Genomic DNA, 13,543 nt, shown 5'->3' with positions numbered 1-13,543 from the left:
TTGTAATGCTGAATTTATTGTAGTAACTTTTGGTTACTCAATAATAAGCAAGGTGTAAACAAGACAATAGCACTGTGGCCTTTATTGATTAAAATCATTCCTAGAATTCTCCTCATAATATCAGTGAACACATGGAACATTCTATTTTACAAACAAGATAACACTATAAAAAAGAACACAGGGCTAGTTTAAACAGCGCACAGCGCTACAGTTTCCCATACCTGTATAATACAAATCACAATACCAGACAGGCACAAGCCTGAAATTGACTAGGCGCAGCAAATACAATTTCAATTTCATAGCCATTAATTTATTACATGAGGGGGAAAAAAAACATAACTCCACATAAAAAAAATGCGAGGGTTCAATTGAGATAAATAATAGAATAAATAAAATTCCAATACTGTTGACAAATATTAAAAAAAGGAGTTATGAAAAGAGATGCTTTTCATGAGTAGAAACCAAATCAACCTAAGAAGAAATTCCACCTAAGACTAGCGTAAATTGTTGATAACGGCATAGGTGAATTCTTTAGTGGTGGATTGACCACCCAAGTCCTTGGTGCGAACCTAACAAGAGTTGGAATGATTATTAGAAATAGCACATGGCCCAAAATATTGGTGTAAGATTCAATATAATTACCTTGCCACCCTTCAGAACCTTGTCAATAGCACCACGAAGCATATCTCCATAGAAACGAAGATTTACATGGTTAAGCATTTTGGCAGCACACAGCAACATAGCAGTAGGATTTGCCACATTTTTACCCACAGCCTGGGCAAAAGTATGTCTTGCACCCTGGAACAGGAATGAACCAGTATAAGGAACAAAGTAGATAAAGTTTGATATTGATGCAAATGTAAGTTATGAGAACTGGCATACCGGCTCAAACACAACACATTCAGGGCTGTAGCTGGCACCACCGACAACACCTGCTCCACCAACAAGGCCACAAGCAAGATTATCCAGAATGTTACCATACAAATTAGGTAGCACCATCACATCAAATTGATGTGGGCTTGAAACCATCTGCATAGTACAGTTGTCCACAATCATGGCCTCAAACTCAATCTTTGGGTACAGCTTTGCAATCTGCAAAATAATATTTATTTTTATGTTAGCTTGGAAATAGGAAAAAATAAATATCAAAAGCAAGTTCAAACTCAACTTACATCTTGACAACTTTTCAAGAACAGGCCATCGCCAAGCTTCATAATATTGGCCTTATGAACAGCAGTCACCTTCTTCCGACCAGTCTTAGTTGCGTAGTCAAATGCAAACTTAGCGATTCGTTGAGACTTGGTCCTGGTTACAACCTTCAGGCACTCAACAACTCCCTATGTGCAATACAAAAAATTACTGAGTAACAAGAGAAGAACAGTGAATATTGCACGATATTGAAGGAAAGAAGTATACCTTTACACTTTCATGCTCCAAGGCTGAATACTCGCCCTCTGTCATCTCACGGATAATGATAGTGTCAATATTTTGATGCCTAGACTTGACACCAGGCAGAGATTTAACATGTACCACATTAGCATACAGATCAAGTGAGCGTCTGAGCTTCATGTTCAGAGTTTGCAATTCTCCAACATTGGAGTAGTCAGGTGAGGCAAGTACACCCTGCATCAAAAATACAAAGCATTAGATTTTTGGCAGATGAGAATATGACATTAAACAATCAAAGCAAATAAAATCCATACTACCTTCAGACAGATGCCATTCTTGGTTATTGAGTTCGTAACCTGTTCTAAAGTAGCACTAAGAGTGGGATTCACTTCGGAGAAGAAGAATGGCTCAAAATCAACAGGGACACCAGCAGCCTGATAGGATAAAACAAAATTTAGGAAGAGCATGATGATTATCTTGGACTTCTGGAGAATGCTGCCTATCATACCTTGAACACTTCTTGTACTGAGTGTACAAGTTCTGGGCCAACACCATCACCGGGAATCAAAGTGCAAGTTGTACGGCCCTCAGGTTTTGATACCTCTGCTTGCTGTAACAACCACAAAGGCATGACGTTCATTTACTAGAAAGAGTACATCATTGGACAATGATTATTATTACTTAATAAAACGAGTGATTGACTTACAATTGCAGCAGGAGGTGAAGAATGAATCAATCGGTTGCATGGGGCCACACATGTTGCTGGCACGTTTTGTGCCACCTGAAGAATTTTTTTTAAAGGATATAAGTTAACACATTTAATTATAGGTTTAATTAAAATTATAATTCCTATCCAGAATAAACTAGAAGACACCCCCTTAAAGTATAATACAACAGTTTAGTTAGTGTTACAACGACAGCAGTACAGCAGTAAACAAGATAAACTGATAGAAATTCAACATGCATCCTCAAGAGAATGGTTTAAAATACTGTCACAGCAAAAGCTATATTTAAGTATATATTAAAGTTGCCTAACCTAGGTTGAAGGAGGTTTCTGAAAGCTCTCCAATTGGTTACTCAAACTAAATTTACAGATCTAACCAAAGTATGCTATAAACAATAGTTTTTTTTTCTATTGGCTAGATGCCGTTAAACATCTCATCCTTTCCTTAGTTCCATAAAATACATTGATAAAAATCGTGTAACGAGGGGCACCCTCTGATTCGAGGCAAGGTTAATATTGGCAATGACAGCAAAGCAATGAATCCCGATTACGTTGCAGAGGACGTGGGAGACAAAAACACGTTTAACTGTACAACAATATTTAAAAAGAACCATTACCTTTGACAAGACACACCACAAATTTTTATTCCAGAGCGCCATTCTTCCTTGGTCCCGTAGCGAAGTCTGCAAGGAAAAGACACTACTGCACTCTGGTGGAATGAACACGAACAAAAGGGGGTCACTATTCGCAGAAAGTCTAAGAAAGACGATACACTCGATTGATTTCGAGCCGAAAGTGCCTATTTGCAGGTAGCTCGAGTTGTTTTCGAGAATGTCACTTTTGTAGTGGTTTGGTTGGTCGTCCGCTTGTTTAATGTTTTTGTAGAGAACATATTTCTGTATTTTAAAGCAAAATACGACCAAAACATGGGGAACTTGGGGAGCTGTTTGGATAATGTGACCATTCCACCATGTGTCTGGTTTGCAGGGGGACAGAAAAGGAATGCAGTAGCATCAATGCTTGCTGGGGTTCTTGTGAGTGACACATTAATTTTGCAATGTTTTTTATTTTCAAATAACAAAATACTTTGTTAATCGAGCATTTCGTTATATGTACCATATTTGCCAAAGATTGCTCTTTTATTCTCAGTTTTATTGTTCTGTAACTGGCATTAACTGTGCATGATCATGGTATCGTTGAATCTAATAATTTTTCTCCATTGTTCAACAGTTTTTTATGGGTTGGTGGTTCATCATTGATGCCCAATCTGTGTACCCAAATTGGATGAATCATGGTTACCATGTCTGTGGCGTCTTTGGAACACTCTCGCTCTTTATGTACGTAAAATGACTGTACGATTGGCTTCGCATGTAGTTTGAAAGTCTTTGATTTAATATTTTCTCCCATTCTTTCAAATTTCAGGATCAATGCAGTATCTAACGCTCAAATGAGAGGAGATGCCTACAATGGTGGATTTTGCGGTCCTAGAGGAGCCAGATTGTGGCTTTTCTTAGGCTTTGTTATGGGCTTTGGATCTGTCATAGCTTCCTGCTGGATTCTTTTCGCTAATTATGTTAACAATGGTAAGTATTTTGATCCACAAAAAATGCTGATAAAAAAGGGAGTTTTTCTGGTGCTGACAATGTTCTTCTCTTTGCAGATAAAATACCAGCTCATTGGCCAGGATTTGCTCTATTTTTCCAGAATATTTTTATCTTTATGGGTTCTCTTATTTACAAATTTGGCAGAGTTGAAGATCAATTTTGAGAAGACAGGGTTTCCATGATATATGCCACTATTCGTTAGGCATTGAGCACGAGCTGTATGTCCTAAGTTATTGCGTTAAAGCTTTTTTTTTCTTTTGTTGGGTGTGCTTTTGAACACAGCTGCTTGGTCTCAATCTATTGCCAATCTCAGATTTAGCTTTACAACAGTCTCGTGTTCAGTCATGGAACCCCTTTCAATACATACAGGAATGACATCTAATATCACCATAGTTTTGAGTTTTGTAATCATGTCAACATTATTTTCATCAAACTTTCTTGTATCTTTTTACCAGTGTGATATATTCCCTCTCCTTCATTCTATTTTATATTTATGTTACTGCAACTTAAGCTTAGAATTAGTATTGTATAAACAATAAATTAAGAGACCCAATTGTAAGGAGGGTTTTCTTAACACCTTGGTAGTCATCAGACACTGAACTAATAACATTATTCTGTCTTTACCCCGTATTATTGTTGTCATTGTGCATATTTAAACTCCATACATGATTCTAGCAACAAGGCTGTACATCGACACAAACATGTTCTATAAAATGTTTTATTTGGATTTCTTAATTTTTTAAGGACTGCTAGATCATGTCATGTGTCTTCAACAAACTCAATTGCTAGATTGCAACGTCTTTATTTTATAAAACTTTTAACTAAAATCTCCTTCTGAAATTTGCATTTAATATTCTGGTACTTAAACTACTATTAATATGTCTTTAATTAAGGAAAAGAACAGAACTTTCCAATGTTAATTTTCATGTTGTGTTAACTATGTTTACTGAGAGTCCGGCTGAAGTCTGTCATTTTTGTGAAAACACACTGATGTTCTAAATGGGGTATTAAAACAGTGGTGAAAGTTTACGTTGGTAAACTTTCTTTGTAATGTGGAGTTAGGTTGAATGTATGTTCTACAATTCAATGATGAGACTGTGTATCTTTAAGAAATAAATTTACTATGGAATAAAATATTGATGTTGTATTTCATGAGTTCCCACTATACCTCTCTCTTTGTAAATATGTGGTGTCCAGCAGTTGTGCGTTGCACTTTTATAGGACACCTTGAGTTTTGGCACCCTTTTCCTGCAGAGGTGTCCAGGCAAGGGGTGTCCAACAAGAGGGCGTCTCATTTGGGGTGGGCGAAAACCAAGGTAATGCGCCCTGCCCTTTCACTGGACATCCCCCCTTGCCTGGACCCCTCTGCAGGGAAAGGGTGCCAAAACCCAAGGTCTCCTGCAAAAGTGCGACTTGTCGCACAGAAAAGTGAGGTCGTTCGACTTAAATTGCACAGTTGCTGGACACCCCAGGTTTACTACAGTGTATGCAGAGGGGGGGGGGGGCTACTCCACCGTTGGCCCGGGCCCGGAGGAGCTCCCCGGAGCCGAGCCGAGCGCCCATGCAGGAGCCTTCCCTCCCTCCCCCCGCCCCCCGCCCCCCACCCCCTGCGGTCCGCGGGCCCGGCCGTTGTGCAGGTGAGGCGAGAGGCCAGGTGAGCCGTGAGCCCGGCCCGACCCGACAGTTGGTCCCGACTCGGCGCCGCGCCCGCACACCGTCGCGTCCCGTCCGCTCGTCCGCGTTCTCTCTCGCTCATTGTTCGTCAGCGTCTCCACGGCTCCCCCGCGAGGAAGGCCCTCGTCCCCGAGTGCGTGTCGGGTAGTAGTGAGTTGGTGACGAGTGCAGCACGCCGAGCAAGGCGCTGTGGTGCGCGCTCTGCAGCAGCCCGGAGGAGTACCGGGCCCGGAGCCGCCTAACCTCGCACTGCCGCAGCAGCCGGAGAGCCCGGAGCTGGGCCGCCTCCGCCGCCATCCTGCTCCTGCTCCAGGTGAGGACCGGGGTCCCCCGGAGGCGGGCTGACCCGCACCGCACCCGGGTCGCGGGGTTGCCTACCCTCTGCGCGCCCGGCGGCGTGCCGCGGTCGAGATAGATGCTGAGCGGCGCTGTACGATTAACCCGGCCCAAAGACGTCGCGCAACGAAAGTCAACATTTCCTTGAACGTCGTTGTTCCGATATCCATCCAGCATCCCGGTCACCTTCATCTACTAGAAAAAAATGGGTACCAAACCGATCACAACCGTTGACCTAAGGTCGGCCGGGGGGCCATTGCCAGTGCTCTTGCTCGACGGGGTGCGTCGCCGTCAAACGTCAGGCCGTCGCCACCCCTTTCCAGGTCGTGACCCAGTGTCCTGCCGACTGACCCCTCGGCCACAGACCCGCCTGATCACTCCAATGAAAGGGAAAGAGAGAGGAAAAGGGGGAAAGGGGGGGGCGTCGGGTCGCGGTGGGTATACGGCGAGTTGTCGCCACAAAACTTTCATCCACGTCTTCGAGTCTCGAAGACCGGCGCTGCCATGGTGATTTTTATTGCAGTGGGTCGCTTGGCAGTAATGAGCTTCTCCATCGGAGAGGAGAGAGATGGAGTGGGGGATGGCAACCAATGGCAACTCGTCCGTGTGCTCCGCGCCCGGACGGCCCGGACGGGTAATTTGTTTTTGTGAACACCGAGCAGCAGCGGCGCATCGCGCACACCGCGATCATGCCACCGTCTTCTTTGTGTTTGATTGGCGCGCTTCTTTCTCGGAGAGGGGCGAGTTATTGAATGATCCGGTAGTGTACACTGCTGTCACACTGCTGCCATGGCATCCCACAGAGTTGTCAGCTTACTGGCAAGCACTACTTACTTGCAAGAGTCCATCTCTGTGTAGTCTCATATAGTTCATCTAGAGAGGAAACGTTTACGATTATTCCGGAGTAAGAAAGGGGAAATCGTTGAAATGTTCCAGAAATGTGCAACGCCCACTCTGCGTGTGCGGTATGGGTCCACGTGTGGAGACGGTGAAACAGACTCGGCAGCGATGGGACGGTCCCAGATCCACTGCGTCGACCCACCTAAAAGTGTCCCAGTAGCGCCATGAGTCTGCTCTAAAATCCAACCCTGAAAAATTTAGTGAGGACGGAAAGTGCTAATAATGGATGAATCATGGAGAGGAGTATCATCATTATTAAGTGTGTACTCAGTCACAGGCCCAGCCTAAGGTGTGATAGAGACCTTTAGCCCGGCCCCGCCGCCCCTTTCACCCTCCATGATGTGCTGATGCGCCCCGTTTGCCCCGGCGCAGCAGACGCCTCTAGGAATAACTCAATTCTGTTACCCCCGAGTGAGCAGGAGCGAAAACCATCGGTGGGCCGCGCGGGTCGAAAAAAAGAAAAACGAAACGGGCCTTTTTTTCCCCCTCTGCCTTTTGCTGTTGCTTGGTGAGGGCTGCCGGCCCCCCCGCGCCTCGCAGCAGGTCTTCCCTCTGGTGTCGCGCCGCCGTCGCGCCGTCGCCGCGACGCTCGGCGGCTCGGACCTGCCTGGCCGGGTATTATTGTTGACAGAGAGAGAAAATGATGAGCGTGGTTGGGTGCGGCGGCGGGGCGGGGAGATGATGACGCTGCTCCAGCAGGGTGGGGCGGCGGGGCGCGAGGCGGGGCGCCCACCTGATGGCCGCTCTTACCTTTCACTATCTCTAAGGCCCGCGCCAAGGCCGACCCGACCCGCGCCTCGCACCCGCGCCTCGTCTGGCGTGCGGCCGCGTGGCCGCGCCCCAACCCCCGCGCAGAGACCTCACCCGTCGGCTCACCCGGAAGCTGTGACGCTGATGAAGCTGGCCAACGCCGCCGTTCGCCGTCGTTGGTGGCGTTTCTACTGCCAGCGCTGTCCATTTCCAATTCGGATTGGAGGTTCTCATGGGCGCCATGTGTACTTTCCGCGACCCTCTCTTTGCTCAGTCATAACAAGTCATCCGGGAGCGGAGTGTGGGTGGAGCAGGTGGAGGGTCGGGACCACAGTCAGGGCCGTCATCTGTTACGTTACGCGCCTCCCCGCGGCTCACAGGGCGTAAGCGCTCAGCAAATCATAATCCTGTGAAACTGCTGTCGCTGCTGCTGCTGCTGCTGCAGGCGGCGCTAAGCCAGCGGACCACCCGAGGGGCCTCTCTCTGCCGCGCTCAAGTGTTTCTCACGGCCTAACGCCCGACGCTGAGCGGCGCTGAGCGGCGCTGCACTGGGCCGTTAGCGAGCGCAGGGCCTAAGTCCTGTCGCACGGGCAAAGTGCCCTTCATCGAGAGGAAAACGGCTCTCGCGCCGCGGCCCACGCTCCGCTGGGATGAGGAGAAACGACGTCTGTCGCCTCTCGAATGCGTTTTGTAAATAACCAACGTCCCAAACTGCACAAGAAATAGTTGTTCTCGCACAGTTCTCGCACGGTTTGCTGAGTTACTGTCCTTCCTAACGTCGGCGAGGCGAGGCGGGCCGGACCGCTCTGAGCAGGTGGAAGTGCTTGTGTAAACAAGGATGAGGGATGCCATGTCCGTGCCCAGGTGCCCAGGAGCCGGCAGCCACCCGGCAGCCGAGCCCTGCCCAGTGCAGGCAGGAAGGAAGCCGATGAACGCTGCCGGTCCGCGCGAAGCCGCGACGCCTGCCTGCCTGGCCGCGCGCGGAGGCGGAGGGAAACTGGTTCCGCTGCCGTGTAGGTAAACGAAGTATGCGCATCGCTTGAGACGCCGATCCGACAGCCCCAAGAAGACTGAGTCCCTTCAACTTGTTGTGAACCGGTGAAAGATTACACTTCCGGATATTTCGCGCACCACTTCGCGTGTATAGCAAATTTCCACAAAATTGAAAGCAGGTCAAGAGCTCTTAACCATGGCGTGTCGTGTCGATGTCGACCGTCTCTCTCTCTTTTTCTCCGATATATCGACCGGCTCATGCACAAGGAGCTGCCCCTTGGGGTAGGTCGCGGCGTGGCGCGGCGTGGCGCCGTCTCGTTCTCGTGTCCCATTGACATGCAGCCCGTGACGTCCCTTGCCATCTCGCCGCGGCAGTCTGCCGGCCCTGCCCCGCCCCGCCCCGCCGGCGCAGGGCGGGAGCGAGAACAAGCACTCGAGTACCGCCTTTTCATCCTCCTCGGTGCTTCCTCGTTGCCCGCTCCTCCTCGAGGCTCTCGGACACACCACCGGACCCGGACCCCCACGCCGGCGCGGTGCCTCTCTGTCGGGCTGCATCGTGACCTCCCGACGCGACGTCCCGTGGGAATGTCACGTTTGACGTGACGCCGTGACAATGCCGCGCCTGCTGCTGCCCGCGGGCCCAGGACCAAAGCCCCCGGGGCCGGGCCGCAGCACCTCCCCGATAAGGATCGCAGCCGTTGTCACCAACGAGACGCCGGCCGCCGGCCAACGCCTGCCAAATCAGACCGAGCGGGAACCGCGGGCACAAATAAACGACGCTCTGAAAGGCGAGGCGTGCTTTTTATTCCACGGGACTCTAGTCAAGGACGGGGTGGGTGTTCTGGGCCGGACTCTCTTCTATGGCTATACTGTACCGCATGTAGGCGTGTGGTCGGGCTTGCCTAAACCGACTCTCGCCACGGCGCCTAGTTATAGCCCCGTGCGAATAGGCAACCCGCGCGCACGTCTGCATGCCGGTCAGTATTACGCATTTCCTCTGACGGGACGGGCACAGCGACCATCCTGTAGAGTTTTCAGACAGTTCTCCACACTGTCTACCGGAGAACAGAGTAGGGCGCTCGGTTGTGGTGTTCCGTTTTTTGTTTTGTTTTGGTTGGACGGCAATAGTTACCCTCGAGCCTCTAGTTAACCCATGGACTTTACGGGAATACCATGTGGCTGATTCACGCCGCGCACTTTAGAATTTATACTGTACCGCATGCACGGGTGCGGGCGGGTTGCCTACTCGCACGGGGCCACAAGGAGCCGTGAAAAACGACGATAGGCAAGCCCGCCCGCACCAGTGCATGCGGTACAGTATAACTACAAAAGTGCGCGGCGTGAGTCAGCCACCTGGCACATTCATTCTTCTCCCCCAAATATAACCTCCGTGGAGGCTTCCATTTACAATAACCTAGAGGCAGAGGCTACGTACCTTTTGCGTATGGTTACGTTTCCCCGTGTCCACTTAAAAAAGTATGGTGTCACTGTACGCTTAAGTTGTGTAAGTAACCATCTGCCATATGAGGCGTACAGTTTTGGGTGGCCCACGCGCCTCATCGCGATGAGCCTGATGCTAACTGGACTCGGACTGGACAGAGTGGAGCGGAGCACCCCCCCCCCCCCCCCGGGGCGCCCACCTGATGGCCGCTCTTACCTTTCACTATCTCTAAGGCCCGCGCCAAGGCCGACCCCGACCCCCGCGCCTCGCACCCGCGCCTCGTCTGGCGTGCGGCCGCGTGGCCGCGCCCCAACCCCCGCGCAGAGACCTCACCCGTCGGCTCACCCGGAAGCTGTGACGCTGATGAAGCTGGCCAACGCCGCCGTTCGCCGTCGTTGGTGGCGTTTCTACTGCCAGCGCTGTCCATTTCCAATTCGGATTGGAGGTTCTCATGGGCGCCATGTGTACTTTCCGCGACCCTCTCTTTGCTCAGTCATAACAAGTCATCCGGGAGCGGAGTGTGGGTGGAGCAGGTGGAGGGTCGGGACCACAGTCAGGGCCGTCATCTGTTACGTTACGCGCCTCCCCGCGGCTCACAGGGCGTAAGCGCTCAGCAAATCATAATCCTGTGAAACTGCTGTCGCTGCTGCTGCTGCTGCAGGCGGCGCTAAGCCAGCGGACCACCCGAGGGGCCTCTCTCTGCCGCGCTCAAGTGTTTCTCACGGCCTAACGCCCGACGCTGAGCGGCGCTGAGCGGCGCTGCACTGGGCCGTTAGCGAGCGCAGGGCCTAAGTCCTGTCGCACGGGCAAAGTGCCCTTCATCGAGAGGAAAACGGCTCTCGCGCCGCGGCCCACGCTCCGCTGGGATGAGGAGAAACGACGTCTGCCGCCTCTCGAATGCGTTTTGTAAATAACCAACGTCCCAAACTGCACAAGAAATAGTTGTTCTCGCACAGTTCTCGCACGGTTTGCTGAGTTACTGTCCTTCCTAACGTCGGCGAGGCGAGGCGGGCCGGACCGCTCTGAGCAGGTGGAAGTGCTTGTGTAAACAAGGATGAGGGATGCCATGTCCGTGCCCAGGTGCCCAGGAGCCGGCAGCCACCCGGCAGCCGAGCCCTGCCCAGTGCAGGCAGGAAGGAAGCCGATGAACGCTGCCGGTCCGCGCGAAGCCGCGACGCCTGCCTGCCTGGCCGCGCGCGGAGGCGGAGGGAAACTGGTTCCGCTGCCGTGTAGGTAAACGAAGTATGCGCATCGCTTGAGACGCCGATCCGACAGCCCCAAGAAGACTGAGTCCCTTCAACTTGTTGTGAACCGGTGAAAGATTACACTTCCGGATATTTCGCGCACCACTTCGCGTGTATAGCAAATTTCCACAAAATTGAAAGCAGGTCAAGAGCTCTTAACCATGGCGTGTCGTGTCGATGTCGACCGTCTCTCTCTCTTTTTCTCCGATATATCGACCGGCTCATGCACAAGGAGCTGCCCCTTGGGGTAGGTCGCGGCGTGGCGCGGCGTGGCGCCGTCTCGTTCTCGTGTCCCATTGACATGCAGCCCGTGACGTCCCTTGCCATCTCGCCGCGGCAGTCTGCCGGCCCTGCCCCGCCCCGCCCCGCCGGCGCAGGGCGGGAGCGAGAACAAGCACTCGAGTACCGCCTTTACATCCTCCTCGGTGCTTCCTTGCCCTCTCCTTTGCGAGGCTCTCGGACACACCACCGGACCCGGACCCCCACGCCGGCGCGGTGCCTCTCTGTCGGGCTGCATCGTGACCTCCCGACGCGACGTCCCGTGGGAATGTCACGTTTGACGTGACGCCGTGACAATGCCGCGCCTGCTGCTGCCCGCGGGCCCAGGACCAAAGCCCCCGGGGCCGGGCCGCAGCACCTCCCCGATAAGGATCGCAGCCGTTGTCACCAACGAGACGCCGGCCGCCGGCCAACGCCTGCCAAATCAGACCGAGCGGGAACCGCGGGCACAAATAAACGACGCTCTGAAAGGCGAGGCGTGCTTTTTATTCCACGGGACTCTAGTCAAGGACGGGGTGGGTGTTCTGGGCCGGACTCTCTTCTATGGCTATACTGTACCGCATGTAGGCGTGTGGTCGGGCTTGCCTAAACCGACTCTCGCCACGGCGCCTAGTTATAGCCCCGTGCGAATAGGCAACCCGCGCGCACGTCTGCATGCCGGTCAGTATTACGCATTTCCTCTGACGGGACGGGCACAGCGACCATCCTGTATAGTTTTCAGACAGTTCTCCACACTGTCTAACCGGAGAGCAGAGTAGGGCGCTCGGTTGTGGTGTTCCGTGTTTTGTTTTGTTTTGGTTGGACGGCAGAATAGTTACCCTCAAGCCTCTAGTTAACCCATGGACTTTACGGGAATACCGTGTGTCTGATTCACGCCGCGCACTTTAGAATTTACTGCGTGCACGGGTGCGCGCGGGTTGCCTACTCGCACGGGGCCACAAGGAGCCGTGGGCAACGACGATACGCAAGCCCGCACGCACGCCTGCATGCGGGACAGTATAAGCAAAATAAAGGAAGGGGTCTGTGGACCACCCTGTATAACCTCCGTGGAGGCTTCCATTTCTCTATTCAACAGTATCAGCAGGGGGTGGGTATGATGACGCGGACTCGCAAAAGTAGGGCAACACGACGGGCCTGTCCGGCTGCCCCTCTGGGCTGCCCAAGGGTCTCAGGGCCATTATTAACCCCCGACGGACTTCCCCCGCACGCACCGCGCGGCCCCGCCGGGTCGCCCGGCCCCGTGGCCCCACCGCGGCCGCCATGAAGACATCGGCCCATTAAAAGTTGATCGCCGGAAGGAGATGCCTCCCCGGCCGTTACCGCCCGGAGCGCCTGCTGGGCATGTCACGCAATCGATATAGGGTGGACACTGTGGGACAGCCACGGCGAGTCCCCAGGTGACCCGTGGTTAGAAAAACATTCCAAAGTCAGGTTCATCTAAACGTACGTACAAGGACAGCAGAAGCGTACAGAGTGGTGGTATACTAAATCGGCAACAAGAATGCCGTAGGTGAAAGCGACAAAAGTTTTCAGAAGATGTATTGAATTTCAGTGTTTTTTTCATCTGTCCAACTCTTTCCTAAAATCTCTGTTCTTCTTGGCCCATCCTCACCCTCTCTGTCTTGTCCGCAGGCCGTCGCGCCATGAGCGGCCCCGCGCGGGGGTCCGGCACCGCCGCGGCCACAGTGCAGCTGGACGCTGTGCTGGACGTGGACGCCGCCCGCCCCGCCCCGGCGCCCGCCCGGCCGCGTGCGTGATCCAGGATAATACAACGTCGCCGTCGTCGTCGTCGTCTCCAGAAGCCGCCCGGAGCCCACACCACGATGAACCTGTGGAAGCGGGGCATGGTGTTCATCACGTTCCTGGGCGCGTGCCTGGCGCTGGGGCTGCTCGTGGCCGCCCTCACCACGCGCCAGTGGGTCACGGCGCGCGCCATCCGCACGTCCAACCCCAACGAGTCGCAGGGCCGCGTCGCCCTCGGCCTGTTCCACGGCAGGAAGGAGCTCAACGTGGCCTACGGCTGGCGCTCCTACGACGTCAACGGTGAGTACTAGCTCTATCCTCCCCCTCCCCCTCCGTCTCGGACTTATGCCCGTCCTATCGGCTGCCCTTGTCTGCAGCGTGTCCCATTCACGGTACAATTTTACCACAACTTATTTGAATCTATATCGGTGTGTAGTGGCGGGAAAGTTCCGCCTTGAATAGGACT

At 52.4% G+C, this 13,543-nt stretch overlaps 3 protein-coding genes across 3 annotated transcripts in view; 2 read left to right on the top strand and 1 right to left on the bottom strand.

The window, feature by feature from the left end:
* Positions 1-55: 55 nt before the first annotated feature.
* On the bottom strand, positions 56-2,895 carry LOC113203485 (isocitrate dehydrogenase [NAD] subunit beta, mitochondrial). Its single transcript, XM_026418201.2, has 9 exons — positions 2,731-2,895; positions 2,096-2,170; positions 1,898-1,999; positions 1,707-1,823; positions 1,417-1,623; positions 1,173-1,337; positions 883-1,092; positions 643-798; positions 56-569 (listed from the first exon to the last, which is right to left on the bottom strand). Exons 1-9 carry the CDS (start codon positions 2,770-2,772, stop codon positions 495-497), a joined length of 1,149 nt encoding a protein of 382 aa, XP_026273986.1. The 5' UTR covers positions 2,773-2,895; the 3' UTR covers positions 56-494.
* A 20-nt stretch (positions 2,896-2,915) lies between these two features.
* On the top strand, positions 2,916-4,853 carry LOC113203486 (transmembrane protein 50B). Its single transcript, XM_026418202.2, has 4 exons — positions 2,916-3,147; positions 3,344-3,450; positions 3,536-3,696; positions 3,774-4,853. The coding sequence occupies exons 1-4, from the start codon at positions 3,040-3,042 to the stop codon at positions 3,878-3,880; spliced, it is 483 nt and encodes a 160-aa protein (XP_026273987.1). The 5' UTR covers positions 2,916-3,039; the 3' UTR covers positions 3,881-4,853.
* A 531-nt stretch (positions 4,854-5,384) lies between these two features.
* LOC113203578 (clarin-3) overlaps positions 5,385-13,543 on the top strand; it is a 43,358-nt gene continuing 35,199 nt past the window's right edge. Inside the window, exons 1-2 of the mRNA XM_026418346.2 lie at positions 5,385-5,704; positions 12,967-13,377. Of these exons, the coding sequence (XP_026274131.1) occupies positions 13,158-13,377 (220 nt within the window). The 5' untranslated portion in view covers positions 5,385-5,704; positions 12,967-13,157. The remainder of the gene's footprint in view (positions 5,705-12,966; positions 13,378-13,543) is intronic.

The sequence above is a fragment of the Frankliniella occidentalis genome, unplaced genomic scaffold, assembly GCF_000697945.3.
Source record: "Frankliniella occidentalis isolate FOCC.00 unplaced genomic scaffold, Focc_3.1 Scaffold14, whole genome shotgun sequence".
NCBI lineage: Eukaryota > Metazoa > Arthropoda > Insecta > Thysanoptera > Thripidae > Frankliniella > Frankliniella occidentalis.
This window is presented reverse-complemented; position numbering and strand designations above follow the sequence as displayed.

What these genes read in the sequence shown, in the direction of transcription:
- LOC113203485 (XM_026418201.2), bottom strand. Translation starts at nt 2,772, where the DNA reads ATGGCGCTCTGGAATAAAAATTTGTGGTGTGTCTTGTCAAAG. An exon ending in CTTCACCTCCTGCTGCAATT is followed by an intron (nt 2,000 to 2,095) that starts GTAAGTCAATCA and finishes TGGTTGTTACAG; the next exon opens with CAAGCAGAGGTATCAAAACC. An exon ending in AGGTTCTGAAGGGTGGCAAG is followed by an intron (nt 570 to 642) that starts GTAATTATATTG and finishes AACTCTTGTTAG; the next exon opens with GTTCGCACCAAGGACTTGGG.
- LOC113203486 (XM_026418202.2), top strand. Translation starts at nt 3,040, where the DNA reads ATGGGGAACTTGGGGAGCTGTTTGGATAATGTGACCATTCCACCATGT. An exon ending in GGAACACTCTCGCTCTTTAT is followed by an intron (nt 3,451 to 3,535) that starts GTACGTAAAATG and finishes TTCAAATTTCAG; the next exon opens with GATCAATGCAGTATCTAACG. An exon ending in CGCTAATTATGTTAACAATG is followed by an intron (nt 3,697 to 3,773) that starts GTAAGTATTTTG and finishes TTCTCTTTGCAG; the next exon opens with ATAAAATACCAGCTCATTGG.